The sequence below is a fragment of the Myiozetetes cayanensis genome, unplaced genomic scaffold (genome assembly GCF_022539395.1).
Source record: "Myiozetetes cayanensis isolate MyiCay16 unplaced genomic scaffold, myiCay2020 scf5-8, whole genome shotgun sequence".
NCBI lineage: Eukaryota > Metazoa > Chordata > Aves > Passeriformes > Tyrannidae > Myiozetetes > Myiozetetes cayanensis.
The window spans coordinates 80,875,964-80,891,900 of record NW_026087742.1 but is presented as its reverse complement, the minus strand read 5'-3'; the positions used below and the strand labels follow the sequence as shown (position 1 = coordinate 80,891,900).

The following is a 15,937-nucleotide window of genomic DNA, read 5'->3' as shown; positions in this document are numbered from 1 at the left end:
ACATGATTTACGTTGAGTTCTAGGCTTTTTTGTTTGGTTGGTTTGTTGTTTGTTTTGTTGAGGCTTTTGTTTGATTTTATATAATTCATGTATTTCAAAGAAGGGGAGGCAAATGTGAATGAAGTTTTTTGATCTAAATAATTTCATTTCTCCCTTGTGTACAGGGAGAGGAATATGTTAAGGCAGTGTTTTACAAAACTGAAAATATATACTAGCTTCTCTAAAGCATGTATCAGCAGACTCTTAACCATAATTTCATAACAGATAAGTGTTTTCTGAATGTTGAAAACCTAAATTGCATTCCTCATAAAATGGCAGCTGCTGTTGTATTCAAGGAATGCAGACACACAGTGTCTGATAAACTATTTAAAAAAATGCCAATAAGTTATTACAATTTTGTTAGAAAGTCTTACAATTTTTATTGCAATTATATATGTTTATTTGCTGGTGTGGTTTAACTGTTGACTGAATAATGCGCTTTTGGCTGTAATTATTAGTTTTGCAATTGACATCAGTGGAACAGGACAAGTCTCAGAAAACCAGAGCTATCTAACCATCAGAGGATTCAAAAATGTTTTACTACCTGTTTAGCAACATTTTACTTACTTTTAGGTTCATATGTATTGCTGTATTAATACAAAGTGTAGGATTCTGAGAACATTTAACTAATGAGAAACTTCATACTAATCATTATTTCTGTTTATTAATGTTAATATTTAAGTAGTATCTTGTCTTCTTAGCAGAGGGGCATGTAGGGTAGATCGTGTGTAAGAAATTGACTCTAAAATATGTCCATATTTAGACGTATATATATAAAAAAAAACCAAACCATATATAAAGATAAACTGAATGGAAGGTTTAAAATTTGATTATATAAACACACTGGAGAGTATAATTTCCATTTTAGACAGAAGAAAATTTGTGTCATGTTTCTGTGTTTATACCAAAACTACTATCACTTTTTTTTTTTTTTTTAAATATCCTTTCAGTGTGAGCAGAGCTACAGGTAAAGGGTCACTTTCCTACAGAGGTGTGAGTGCAGTGGCAGAGCTAACATGATAGTGGGTGTAGTTTTCATTTGGAGATCGATATAGAAAGGCCACAGCAAGTGTTTGAGGAATATTTTGTATTCGCTCCGTTGTTTGACTTCTGCACACTACACTGTCAAGGGGCATTAGCAGTATGAAACTGTGTTTCCTCTGCTGTCCCAGATTACTTCTTTGTGCAGCTTTTCAAAGCTTGGAATGATGTGTTTAAAGCTACCCACTTTCTTCCTGGTACACTAGGGATACGCAAGGTTATATTTCGATAGTCTTAATGAATTTCGAAAAATAATTTCCTCCAGTGGCCTTGGGTAATTGTCGGTTTAATTACAGGGAGAAGCTGAGATGGAAACTTTGCTTTGTCACTGAAATTCTCCTCTTTGAAAATTCCCCATTCCTCAGGACGTAGCAGTCTGTACTCTGAGCTATAACGTAGGGTTTCCTAAAATCCCTTGAAGAACTGTGGAAAAAGTGAATACTTCTGCAAATTCATTCATCTGACATCAAAGCTATGAAAGCATTCTTTTAGCAAGCAAGCGAGGCAGATTGCACTGGCGTAGACACACAACCAGACTCATTGTACATCTGGGTCTTCCCGTTTGGAGACTGTATTTGAAGTAATTTTGCATTCTTTTTGCCACCTTACTTTTTTATTCTGTACTGAGGTCATACTGCATCGTCTGCATCTTATTGAGGTCTCCTGCTCTGTGGGTTAAATGGATAGACCTTTAAAGAATAAAAAGGCATTGATGTTCAGAAGAAGCAGCACTTTATTCAATGAAAATCAAGTAGAAGGTATTTAAATGAGATGTGAATCCTCATTGCCTCGATTAAAAAAAAAAAAATCAAATAACAAAAAAACACAAGACAAAGTCAGTGTTTATTACTTGTAGGTTCAGTTGATACTCAGCTTTGGTATTTCTATTTACTGGTTTTTTTCTCCTTGTCCTTGTGCTGGTACATTGGAAAATAGATCATAAAAAACACTTTCAGCAAAGACACATTTGATTTATGTCCAGGATGGGTTCTTGCTATTGATTTTTTTTCCCTCTGGAAAAAAAAAAACAAAACAAAACAAAAGAAAACAAAACTATATGTCTCCATTATTTTCTGAGCCTGGCAATGCAGTGGCATATTTCAGATTAGCTTTTATCTTAAATTACTCAATGTGCTCTTTTGTATTTTAAAAAGTGTTTTTGCCATACATCTAATTGTCATGCTTTTACAGGGGGGAGGGAACAAGAGGAGGAACTGGGAGGGACCACTTATGAGGAGAAGGGAATTTTAGGAAAAGAAAGCACAATTTGGGAAGTTTGTATGGTGGCTGTAATTCGAGTTGGTCACAAAAGAGTCAGAAGTGGAACAAAAACAAGAAGCAGATCAAAGGCTAGGAAGCAAGGTTCAGCGGTATGGGGTTTATATCTTTACGGGTAGGGAGAAGATTAGAGCAAGAAAAATACTGCCATGGGGCTAGGAAGACATTGTGAAAGAAAAAGGAAATATACATAGACTGCATTTGAAAGAAAATCCCCAAGGAAGGTGAAAGAGAAGGAGTGAGAATTAAAAACAAAGACTTGAACAGTGTAAAGCCCATGAGCTGAAAGGAGAGGGGTAGAAACAGGCATGTGCTGCTTAAGCAGTTCACCACAGCCATGACAAGCAGTGAGCTTCCGTACAACCCATTTTTCATTTGTTTTCTCCAGTTGGTGGCCCAGTGCTGATGCCTGGGCATGCACCCTCTCCCGTGTCTGTTTTGGGCTTGGAGAAACAGCTCCAAGAAAATGATGGTGAAATTTCCATCCTCAGAACAACCAGGGCAGGCAAACCTCTGGTGCATTCCCTGCATAGCAAAGCCGGAGCCCACCGTGTGCAATTGCACCCTCTTTGCCACCGTGCCCAGGGCACCACCGCACATGCCGACGGTGGCCAGTGCCCAGCACGGCGCAGAGTCACCGCAGTGCCGACCGCTGAGGAGCTGCTGAATCATTTTCCAGCAGATGTTTTGCAACCAACAGCTGTCTTGGGCAGCAGCGGCGCACCCATCGTACACCGTGACTCAATGTTTTGGGTTCTCCAAGGGAGTGGTGCTTCGCTCTCGAATCACATGGCAGTGTCGGTTTGCGCCAGGGTTGCCTGGTTCCAGCTGGCACCTAGATAAGCGAGAACAATATAAACACGGGGGAAAGCACCATGTTGTTCATATGAGCTAAAAGATTTCCATGAGAGTAGAGTGTATTCCCCTCTGCCTCCCACCCTGGCGGAGGCTCCTCAGTGCTGAGAAAAGTGAGATTGTGCTTTAAAATATTAAATGGTTTTCCAATCAGTTCAGAATCTTAGCTTTCACCTGGGTCTTTTGTGTGCATTCACTTCTTCCAGCAGGAGATTTGTAATAGAGGAAGCAGGTGTAATATGGTGATTATAAAGATATTGTTGGGTTTGGGGGAGGAAAGGGTGATTTTTCAGCGCTTTCCTTCTCTGAGCCTGCCAGAGCTTCCTTTTCAGCTGACTCCATCACATATTAGCAAGGCACTGTGTTTTTGTACAAAGCAGTCAGTCAATTGCGCATAGGAAAAAAAGGTTGCTGGGTAAATTTGAAACAGTGATAACACATTCCTTCATTTATATATATTGTACAGCTTACCAATGTGTTCATTCCTTTGGCTTTCAACATTTCACAACTTTCCATGGGTCAGCCCAAGCAATAAGAATAGGTCCTGGTAGATTGAAAGATCCCTGCTTTCAGACACTCATGTTCACATCACTTTGCCTGTTGATTTCCTGTTTTTTATTTATTTTTATTTTTATTTATTTTTCTTTTATTTTTAATCAGCAACATCAAATGGGTCTTTGGAGGGCCTGGATAACCAGGAGGGAGGGGTGTGCCAGACAAAAACCATGAAGATCCTCATGAAAGTTGGACAAGGTAAAGACCATCTGCTGTTTCATGAAATCACTTTGATCGGTCTCAATGTCCTTTTTAGCTTTCAGGCTTCTTTTAGCGGTGCAGAGCAGAGAGCCAGTCGAGTCTAGTGTGGTCATTCCTCCCTTATAGTCTGAAAGCGACGTCTATTTTCTCTTCCTCAGCTACTGACAGATTTCTACAGAAGGAGGGTTAGCGTAATAGGATCTCTTCATTGGAGAGATCCCTAGAAGGAAAAAGGTCACCTGGGAATAGTGTGTTTCAGTCATTTTTATTTGTATTTTAAAAACAAAAGCCACAACTCTGCTGCTTAAAATTATTTAAAATACATGAAAAGAGGGAAGCTAATATTTCTGTAGTTTGCTTGTTATGAATTCTGATTACAGAGAGGTTTTTGTTCATTGTCTCTTTTCACATATAGATAACCTATTGTGCAGGAAGAAAGAATTATTCTTCTAAGCAGAAGTTGGTTTAGTAGTCAGTCAACTTCCTCAGTTAAACTGAAATGTCATCTGCAAAGCTTTTCTTGCCAGTCACAGGAGTCCCTATAGTTTCTGCAGATGGCCTCACAGTTTAAACAACTGAAATAATATAACCACTTTGCTTTAAAAGGAAAATTATGTTCTTATATCTTCCTGTCCTTTGCATAAAGATTCTTCTGCTAAACCATTTGTGTCTCACGAGGTACTTAGAGCTGGCATATAAGGCTCCATACCATCAAATGCCAAAGGTGCATGAGTCGTCTTTCTCTCCCCCAGATCCCAACTCAGCAGGGCTGCCCCGGCACACGGATCCCACCAAGCGCCCCGAGCAGGAAGCTGGCACCAATGGGAAGAGTTCCACCACCAGCCCCTTTGTGAAGGACCACTCAGGTATGTGTGGTGGGACTCCAGGATGTCTCCTCCTTGTCCCAAATGCATTTTATTTTACCATTGAAGTGCCAGAAGAGCAAATATTTTCATAGTGAGATGAAACAAAAGCCAGTTCTGCTGCTCCAGTCGATAGTGCCTTGGAGCTGCAAGTTTTCACAACAGCTGCTCTGACCCCTCTTCCACTCTCCTGCAGAAGTTCATTATGTCTGGTGACAATATCACTCATTTACAGGAAAGTTTTTGGATAGGACATTTGCTAAGCAGCTTTACAGTGGTCAGTGCTGCTTTACGTTTAGTACTCTGGCAGATGAACTAGTCTCTATCTTTCTCTTCCCATATAAGACATTATCAAGTGGTTCTCAACAGCCATTTATAAAGTTTATTTCAAGGCATCTATAATTAACGTCCTAATCTTTTAGCTGAGCATATAAAGTCTACACATGGCTGGTCTTTTACTAAATGCAAAGATTCTTTGTTTTCTAATAACTACCTAAACAAAATAAACAGATGATTCCAAACAAATACCTTCAGGATGCACTGCGTTTGTTAGGTGAACAAGAAAAAACCTAACTCTTAAGACTGAAGGTGTCCTGAAGAAAATTCAGTGAATTGGGAATGCTGCAAAAGCAAAACTTGCTGACGGGTGATTCTGGGTTTCCTGAAAAAGGCTGCAAGTTTTGCTTGCTAGCTCTGTCATTAGTTACTGGGCTAATGAATCTTTGATATAGTGGTCACTAGGAAGGCTTTGCTGATTCCTATAGAGGCTTCGGTAGGAAGATTTAACAATTACGTGAATGTGGCATCTGTATCAGTCTTCCATTGATAGTGAGCATCAAGAGAGGGAAATTGGTTCAAACTTTCAAGAGAGAAAGGGTCAAGTAAGCATTCGTTTAATTTTTGTGACAAATAATGTGATGGTGTGATAGCACCAAATATTCAACACACTATTCAGCACGTGAGCTTTTCCTGACTACCAAACGCATGGTATTGTTTTCTTTTAATTAAATGTTAGTTAATACAAACAGATACATGCTGGAGTTATTTTGCCTGTCTCCCACACTGCCTCAAGCTCCTTTGTTTCATGTGCAAGCAAGGGAAGTCCACGTAAAGAGGTACTAAGGATGGTTTAACTTAAATCAATATACAAAAGATAAAATAGCAGCGGGAACACTGTGACACTGAACAGTACCAGTTGTTCTGAGAATTGTCATTTCCTTGTGTTATATTCAATTCCAGTCCTATCCCACCCCTTTCTTGTGCCCGGGGCTGGCCAGCATCTGTTAAAAGATGCAGTGTGCATCAAAGGCTGCCTTGTCAGTGCCAGTCCTTGCTGCTGATGGATGATGATGTATGAAACAGAGTGGTTTGGGAGCAGCACAAAAGTGAGACCAACAGACACAAAGTCTTGTTTAATATTGATTGCTGACTTCGGCTGTTTGCATTTAGCTATCTAACAGGGTAATTGGTTTGTCAAACTTTAGCTGTCAGTTGATTCTTCCAGTGATGCTTACTCTACAAATTTTTAAGCAACGTAAACAGGTTGCAGGATGGCAATAACTTTTGTCTATTGTATTTCCATTCTTTCCAGGATCTAGCACAGATGGCAGTAAGGCTGGGCATTCCAGTATACTGGGTTCAGAGGTGGCCTTATTTGCAGGGATTGCATCAGGGTGCATCATTTTCATCGTCATCATCATCACTTTGGTGGTTCTTTTGTTGAAGTACCGGAGAAGACACAGGAAGCATTCCCCGCAACACACGACAACTCTGTCACTTAGTACATTAGCCACCCCAAAACGCAGTGGCAACAACAATGGTTCTGAGCCCAGTGACATTATCATTCCTCTAAGGACTGCAGACAGTGTTTTTTGCCCCCACTATGAAAAGGTCAGCGGCGACTATGGACATCCGGTGTACATAGTTCAAGAGATGCCTCCTCAGAGTCCAGCAAACATTTATTACAAGGTCTGAAAACACACAACCTTCTCTGTGGTACAGTTGAGTCGTTGAGGAAACTCACTGGTCAAATGCTTTCTGTTGGGGTTTGTGATGATGCCTGGTGCGCTAGCATTGACTTAAGCACAGGGGGGAGAAAGCAACAGCTCTTTCTCCAGGAACCAACGCGAGCTGGACAGCTTACCTAGTCTGTAGAATTCCTATCTCAGTGAATAAGTATTCACTAAAAGCTGGAAGACTTTTATGTAGAAGATGCCCATTCTGATTGCTGTACTCTTGTTACATTCATCATCCTCAAAGCCATGTGCTGTGGGCGTTCAGGCGTGTACAAAAGCCAAGGGAAGATGGAGCAATCCGTGGATGTTAATAGCTCTAGGCATCCTGGGAAGGTGCTCTAGGATATATCAACCTTGAAATGCAATCTTCTGACTTTTGTGTGTCTCTCTCAGTGCGTACTGGATTTGTCACACAGACCTTGGTGTCTAAGTAAGACTTGTTGAAGTTCTCTCGCTTTTAGTCTGTCACTGTTCCATTTGTTTCTGTTATCCAGGGCTCTGCCATCCTTCACATAAGATTTCCTTTCACTCCACCTCCTGAATCACTAATGGAACATTAATGTTTGGAGATCCACACTCCATCCATCTGCTACAGCAGCCTCACTTGAATGGGTAATGCATTTATAAAAAATTGTGTTTGATAGTAAGGAGCCTTCCAGCCAAATAGTTAGGCTGTCAACAAAGTCAAGAGCAGGACTGGGTGGTGGAGGGAAGGGCTGATTGCAGTTGAATATTGCTGCCTCAAAAATAGAAACTGGGAAGAAAAAAAAAATACATTTAGGTAGCACAGCACTTTGGTATTCTAAGTTTTAAGAGGCAAGTAGGAAACACAATAACATGCACAGTGGATTAAGGCTGCATTTGAAGGAATTCATGGTTATCAAATACCAGTGTGCAGAAAAAACTAGAACCTTCGATACAGTAGAACAGAGGGGTATTGTTAGTAAGTGAACAAGCCTGGAGAAGACAAGACAATAGCAGGCCGCTGAGGATTATATTAGGGCAGGGCTGATGTGGTACTGGCAATAAGATACACAGCTTTGAAGCTGTAGGGGAAAACATAGTCTGCTTTGGGTGACTTTTAAGCAGACTCAGCTGCTATACTATCAGATTATACTAAACACAGGGAAAGCATTTAAGAAAATAGCAGAGAGCCAAGTCTGACCAAGAAGATTATAAGCCAACGGGTCAAATGAGCTAATTCTGTCACTGGTGAAGTTGTAGAAAAAAAAAACAAAAAAGCAACAAACCACAAAACCTTTCTCATCTCTAAAAGTAAGGCAGAATTTCTTTCTGACTGACCCTTTTGGCACTTTGGCTTATTGTTGTGCTGTCCCTGCACAGTGAGTGTAGGTACTGTGACTGACACAGCTGTTCATTGGTGCTCTGTTGCAAAGTGAAAGCACATATGGCAAACCTCTTACAGTCCATAAGAATAAAATAAATTATGACACTGAGATGGAGAAGGAAAATATGTCTTATTTATAATAGGTGTATAGAACACAAGGGATATAAAGTGAGATTTTTTCTTTCATTCATTCTTTCTTTTTATTTTGGTTTGGTTTTTTTACTAATATATATTTTGAGATTGCACAGAATCTACACCAGAAGATGTGAAATTCATTTGCGGCAATTACATAGTCTTAACTTGTTATCATTTTACATATATATATGTGTGTGTATATATGTATATACACATATATATGATTATATATGCATACATATGCATATATATTTATGCATACGCACACATTTTTTTATAAAATTAATTACTTCTGGGAAAGAAAAATCAGCCATCCAAAAATAACAATGGGAGCATATTTTAAAAAATAAAAATTCCAAAGCATCTCATAAGAGAAAACCAGGAAATATAAGGCCCAAAATATCAAGAAGTCAGTTTTACTGCATCACATATTTAACAGTGATAAGGTGTGCCGGCATTTATTTATTTTCTGTGTTGTGATTTCCCTTGCCTTACAGGCTGATGTGTTCTGTAGATTTTGTTGAGGTTTGTAGAGGGAGGTTTCAGGTTAAAGTTTTCTCTTTAGCATGGCTGTTCCCCTAAAGCTCCCACCCTGGGGAGGAAGTAAAAAAACTCTACTTTTATATGTGCTATGCAAATAGACATTTCTAACATAGTCATGTTACTATGGTAACACTTTGCTTTCTGATTTGGAAAGAAAATGTAGCAACAGCATTTTAGGGTTCTCAGACGTCCAGTGAGCCCCTGAAAAAAAAAAAAAAAGAAAAAAAAAATCTGTTATAGAAATGATCACTCTCTTTGTTTTCTGAACCTGAGGGTTATATTGGGATGTTGGTCCAAAAGAGAGAAACAAAAACAAAAAAATCTCAACCCATGGTTCTGTGGAAGGTTACCATGGTGACTAACTACAGTACATATGTAATTCTTTTCAACAACCTTTCCTTTCTGTGAATCCATCCATACAAGGTTCTCTTGTAAGTCATTAAGATTTTGTTTTGGGGGAGGGGGAGGAAGGGAGAAGATGGGTTTACTGATACTGATTTTTATTAAATCATATCTATGCTTTGTCAGTTGGCCACATTCTAGTTACATACTAAACTGTGAAAAAAATCATCAGATTAATTGCTCAAGAGCAACCTGCAACCAATTGAAAAAAAATGTACTGTGCGTCTGTTTTGTGTCTGGTGCAGAATTATGACAATCTACCAACTGTTCCTTTCTTTGACGTTGGTCCAGCTTTGAAAAGTTACTGTAAATGCCTTGCTTGTATGGTCATCCCTAGTCACCTGAATTGGAATTTGCACCATCATGTCTAAGTGAAGATGCTGTAAATAGGTTCAGATTTACTGTATATGGATTTCGGGTGTTACAGTAGCCTTATTCACCTTTTTAAATAATTAAAAAAAGAAAATCCACATGAAAACAAGACAAAAAAGGCTTTTCTTAACCAGATTGTGTATATAGAGCAATGTTGGTTTTTTATAAAGTCCGAGCAAGATGTTTTGTATAAAATTTGAATTTTGCAATGTATTTAGCTACAGCTTGTTTAAAGGCAGTGTCATTCCCCTTTGCACTGTATTGAGGAAAAAAAATTATATAAAAGGTTGCCAAATTGCCGCATATTTGTGCTGAAATTGTGTACCATGAATATTTATTTAAGAATTTCTTTGTCCAGTTTGTAAGTAACACAGTATTATGTTTGAGTTATAAATATTCTTATTTCCTTTTTTCTTTTCTTTTTTTTTTTTTTTATGTTTGTTTTGTTTGGTTTGGTTTTGGTTGTTTGTTTGTTTCATTCTGTATTAAAACTAGCCGGTCATAAGTTTGAAATCTGCTTTAGTTCCACATTGCAATTAGTTCCCAGAAAATGAAAATTATGAAAATCACATTCCACGTCTGTTTCAAACTGAATTTGTTCTTAAAAAAATAAAATATTTTTTTCCTATGGAAACCTTGCCTTCTAAGTATTTTCTTCTTTTGTTTTGCATTTTTTTCTTTCTTAAAAGATGAAAATAAATAAGAAAGCCACTAAGCTTGCCTGCATGCCTGCCTCCCTCCCATTTCTCCCTTTCTCCTCTCCCCCATCTCTCCAACCTGATTGCTAGTGGTTAATGGGAAAAAAAGCTTCTTAGAATACACTGACTTGTGTTAACCTACTTCTTTCCCAGACACCCTCTTACATATATCAGCAGATTTTAGAAAACATCTGGGTATCCTATGCCCTTGGAAGTCAGTGAACTCCAATCAGGTGCAGTAACCAGGTTGCCTGGATGATCTTGGAGGTGAGATTATAACCACACAGATAATTCCCAGACATTATAAGGTGGGCTTACACTGTGACCAGAATCAGAGAAAAAAATACACCTGAAGCCTTCTGGATACTGTTGTCACTGCTTCTCCAGAGGAGGGGAAGCAGCAAGCCTGGAGTGGCAGGGGCTGAGCAAGAAGGGACAGGAGATGTAAGACCTTAGGAGGATGATGAAGGATTAGAAAGGCTGCAAAGTCAGAGCATCTCTGCATGGTTCTTTCAGTGGGGCCATGCATTGTCCTGTCCCCACTTTACTGCACCGTAAGGGAAATGGAGGCCCACATGTGCAGGTAGCACAAGCCTTAATGCAAGATCTGTGGTTGTGCCGCTGTAATTTTCACTAGAATAACAAATTCGTTTAATAAATAATACCTTAATTTTCTGACAAAGTGTGGTCACCCTGAAAGTGAAGCACCATTCAGTTTGTTAGCAGCACGTAAATAGCATGATCATCATGGAGTAACAGGTGGGAGGGTCTACAGAGGGCAAAGATGCATTTGTCACTTTAACAGCGTATGCCAATTTGTCATAAAATTTTCATTGAAGAAAGGCAACTAGTTATTCATAGTATGGGTCATGCAATTCCCATTTGTCAAATTATTTGTTCTTTTGTGAATAATCAGAAAAAAATGACTGTATGGCAAAGACACTTAGCATGTCGCAATGGGACAAGTACCCTGAAACAGGACATACAGAAAATCCTAGACTGGGGGATGGTTGGACTAGCATGACAGTTTGCTGATGGAGCTCATTTTAGAGGTCCAGTTTACAGAATCTGTGCTGGAAGTTGACCTTAATAGGAAAGTCACACAGTGGCACTCAGGTTTGCCTTCTGACTCCGCTACAGGTGTCTTTGGGAGAGTTACTTGTTCCGGCAGAAGGCGTGTGTGCTCACAGTGGAACATGTGAACATCATCTGGCATCTCAGTAAATCACTGGGGCCTAATCCTCCATTTATGTCTGTAAGTCACTTGAAAGGAGGTAGCCTTGTGTTCTCTGAGCACACAGATCCTTGGCTGGACTGAGTTTTTACTCCCTGCTTTGCACTTGCACACAGGATTTCACTTGCTCATCTCGGTGGGTTGTCATGAGAGTTCCCATGTTGTTAATTTGCTGTGAGGTGCTCAGGTCTGGTCTATGCTGAAAGCTTGTCTGGCACAGCCATCTGTTAGAGCTGTGGCTCTAGCTTAGTGAAGGCTAAGGCTATTGTTTTTATTTTAAGTGCTGGTAAATACAGGAAGATGCTGATAAAAAAAAATAATTGAATAGTGTCAAGTTTACATGGCATTTTCATTACTGTGCCTCTTTTTTCAAACAGATATATAATTTTTTATTATATTTATAACTAGCATGTATACTGACACCCATGGACACCTATTTTTGTCACTGTTACAGCAATAAAGGAAGATCAGTGTTGCTATAAACCACGTCTCCACTGGGGGGGAAAATGGTTGCCAGTGTAACTATCTGTATATTTACGCCTGGGGCCAAGGTTGCTTGGTTAATGGGAGTGCCTTGCACACATACCTTCCCAAACAGAACAGACTCTCCATTGAGTCTGCTGAACTCATTTTGGTAAAAGATATGTGCCTTAGATACTCAGCATAAAGTTATTGACTTATAACCCACCTCTTATAATTTCCAGAGGGAAAAAATCATACTTGCATTTTGTCCTGCTGTTAACGGTGCACTATTAATTATCAAACAAGCACCAAATGAGCACAGAATTTACTGCCTTTATTACAAAACTGGTTCTCTGGCAAGATCTAGTCCAAGTCAATAGGCTCCACTAAGTGGAAAATAAAAGTATAATTCACAGTTGTTATCCATCTAGAGTGGAATAAGATCTGTTTCATAAAATAGTGCCTCACTAAGTAAGCATAACAGTGTTACTGCCTAGGTTTAAAATTATGTACCTCTTCTTTGGCCTATCTCTTTAGCTTTGCTGTGATGCATTGATTGAATGCTCGCTCAGTCAGCAGCACACTTGTTTTGATTCTATGGGCACTGTAAATTTTCTTTTTGCAGAAAAGCTTAAAATTTTGTAGTGGTTAGTAAAACAAAGGACAATGAAAACTCAGTCTTTCTAAGTGACACTCTCCATCTTCATGACCACAATACAAATTTTGGTGGGCAAAAATCCCGGGTTTTAAAAACACCAAACAGTCCTTATACAGTTGGCATGTCATTACATGAAGCATCACACCAGAAATCAAGCAATATTTGGTTTGGAAAAAGATGAGTATTGGAGTATATACCACAGTGTATTCATGATTGTGCCATTCATAATCCAAATGGTGCTGGATTCAGCTGACTGAGCTATTGTTTATGACACAAAATAATATCCATCCTTCACGTGACTGGTGGAAATACTTTGATGCTTAATTAAAGGACAATGTAATCCATAGCAAACCCTCTTGAGAAGGAGGGGCAAGAGCCTGCCCATACACGGTGAGGATGAAGGGGTGGAGCTGCAAGTGGCTGCTCCTGGGAAGTGCCTGTGGAGCAGAGGAAGGAGGCAAGGAGAGGGAAGGTGTGTTAGAGGGTGATGACTCTCTGAGGAAGAGGCTGGGAACACCTGCAATGACAAAATCCCAGGGAGAAATCAGAGCAAGGTGACAGCTTTGGAGGGAGGTAGAGAAACAGCTCTGGGAAAGGCTTTGGTGGAAAAGAGGTCTCAGCAAGCAGAAGAAAATGTTGACAGATGGAAGGCAAATAAGTGTAGTATTTGGTAAGTATTGGTTGCTGTTTCAGGTAGGTAAGGAGATCAGGCCAGGTTTTGGTAAGTATTGGTTGCTGTTTCAGGTAGGTAAGGAGATCAGGCCAGGTTGTTCTGCTAGACATTGAAGGAAGACAGAGCCTAGACGGGATGGAGATCCCAGACCAGAACTCAGTGTTTTCTGCAACTTGAGATCATGTGAAAAAGAGATCAGAGATCTGCAAGAATTGAATAACTGCAGGACTATTCAAATTCCAAATAGGAAAGAACCTTGTGCACAGCTGTCATAACCCCTGAAATAGGACTTGTGTTTTCGTAAGTGCATTGACAGAGTCTCACGTGCTTAGACTGCTCAAATGCAATTATTAAATTAATAATATGGAGAATCCATTGAAGGTGGGAGGATAGTTGCTTCTAGATCAGACCTTCAGAGGATATAAATTAACACAGTACAGTTTGATATCTGATCCTACTTATCACAGTTCAGAATTGCACATGCATAAGCAATACTTATACAGATTTTATTATAGCTCTTAGCTATGAGAAAATGCTTTATAACAGTGTTGTCCTGAATATTATGAAGACTGTACTCAAAAAACATACCAACAATTACTTGCTTTTATAAAAAGACTGCTATTAAATGCCATAAAAATTGTTATTTGTAGTTTATTGAACATTGTCAGCAATTTGCTGTATCTGTTCATTAAAAGTAGGTTGGATTATTATAAAATGTGTAATAAAAAATTGTTCACTTTTAATGTTTCTTTTTGTCCTCTCTTTAATATTTAAACTCATTCCTTCCTACTTACAATTCGATTCCATATGCATAACCGGCAGGTCAGCTGTGCCCTGTCAGTATTTGTTCATCCCCCACATGCCATGTTCTCGGTGCTTCCAACTCTCTTAATTCAATCAGTGTATCTAATTTTGATTGTCTTTAAACTCAGCTATTGGAAGCATATAATCACATGAATAATTTAGTAATTATGCAGAATCAATAGCGTTATAACCTTCATCCCCATGAGCAGTATGGGAGGATGTAAGGCCAGAAGGCCAAAAGAGTTCTTCATGTCACTCTGAAAAATCTCGAGATTTGGGGAAATTCAAATGATGGTACAAGAGCTGAAAATAATTGCATGTGCTGCTTTTGCTTCACACTCTTTCCTTCATTATGTCTTATGTTTTCTTTTTGTACATAAACAAAGCACATGTGAATTTTCTAAGCCTCAAAACAGTGCTCAAGCTGTAGAGATCCATATGGCTGGGTCTGGAGGTCTTTTCTCAAATTTCCACTGATTAGAAAAGGGTGGCTGTTTTCCTTCAGCCTGTTTATTGCACACCCTGATGCCATGCCCTGATCACCTGCTCAGTACGCCAGCCCTGCCTATCCCAAAGCTTTTGCTGGGGATTTGTACCTTTCCAGATAAGGTTTCATTTCCGGACAGAGCTTTTGTTGCTCACCCTGAAAGTTTCTTTTCAAATGTTGCTCTAGGCTTTCCTCTTTATATGGCTGGCTCTGGCTGAGCCAGTGACAACTTTTTTCTGAAAAAAAAATAAAGTTCTGATGGAACACAGGAACAATCCTTGTACCAAGAGTGTGTTTTCTTATAAGCCCCTTATTTTTCAATCAGCTTTAGTTTGAATTTTTATGTGGCTTTATCTCTTCCTTTTGTATTTATTCAATTGCATCTGAAAGAAAATAGCATGCAGTAAAATTCCTAAATACAATTTAAATATAGCTCATTTCAATCCACTTGGGTTTACATTTCCATTCATCAATACATTAAACTAAAAATATCTCAGTTGGCTTTGTCTTGTTTCTTGTAATTTAAGAAAAATTATTAAATCTAGTAAAATCTCTTTTCAGAAAAGTGTAAGCAGTTCACATTGGAAAGATCATTTGAGCAGAATGAAGAAGCAGCTATTGATGTGCAGCTCAAAATTGAATGAGCATATTTGGAAGACAAAATTATTTTGGCAATAAACACTGTTTGGTTTTGTTTCATTTCCTTAAGCCAGCTCAATACTGGGAAGCAGAAAGTGCTCATGGTTTTACTGTTGGTGCACCAGTGTGGTGGCAGCCAGCTTGGGGCTTTTTTACATAGCTTTGTCCTTTCAATCTCTTCTGATGAGCAGTGATAAAACTGAAATCTGGGTACTTTGACCACAGGTAGATGTAACCTGTGTGATTACACACAATGCAAGGAATTTATACTAAGACATGGTTCCTGCAGGAGAGACATAAATCCCTTTTGTCAGCTCCCCTCCACTCTGATCTAGTGCTGCATTTTAAAACAGCAGATGTTTTTGCTTTGGATTTTTCACCCAGCCTAAATATTTCAAAGATAGCATCAGAACTATATTTATCAAGTTTTCCAATGCTTTTATTTCCCTGTGTAGCTGGCTACTTGCAGTGTTTCCACAGCGTCCTCTCACTCAATACACCATTAATAGATGCCTACAAGCATCCAGGTGAGACTTGGAAGAGTCATTTTTGCATCAATTTTTTGAGAGATATCTTACCATTGCATTTTAGCTGTGTCATGCTACTAACAGATTGCAAAACCAGTACACCTTGCT

General features: G+C 39.1%; 1 protein-coding gene across 1 annotated transcript in view; it reads left to right on the top strand.

The window, feature by feature from the left end:
- The window catches only part of EFNB2 (ephrin B2), a 45,688-nt gene extending 35,411 nt beyond the window's left edge, over positions 1 to 10,277 (top strand). Inside the window, exons 3-5 of the mRNA XM_050332195.1 lie at positions 3,874 to 3,966; positions 4,722 to 4,835; positions 6,424 to 10,277. Of these exons, the coding sequence (XP_050188152.1) occupies positions 3,874 to 3,966; positions 4,722 to 4,835; positions 6,424 to 6,806 (590 nt within the window). The 3' untranslated portion in view covers positions 6,807 to 10,277. The remainder of the gene's footprint in view (positions 1 to 3,873; positions 3,967 to 4,721; positions 4,836 to 6,423) is intronic.
- The last annotated feature ends 5,660 nt before the right edge of the window (positions 10,278 to 15,937 follow it).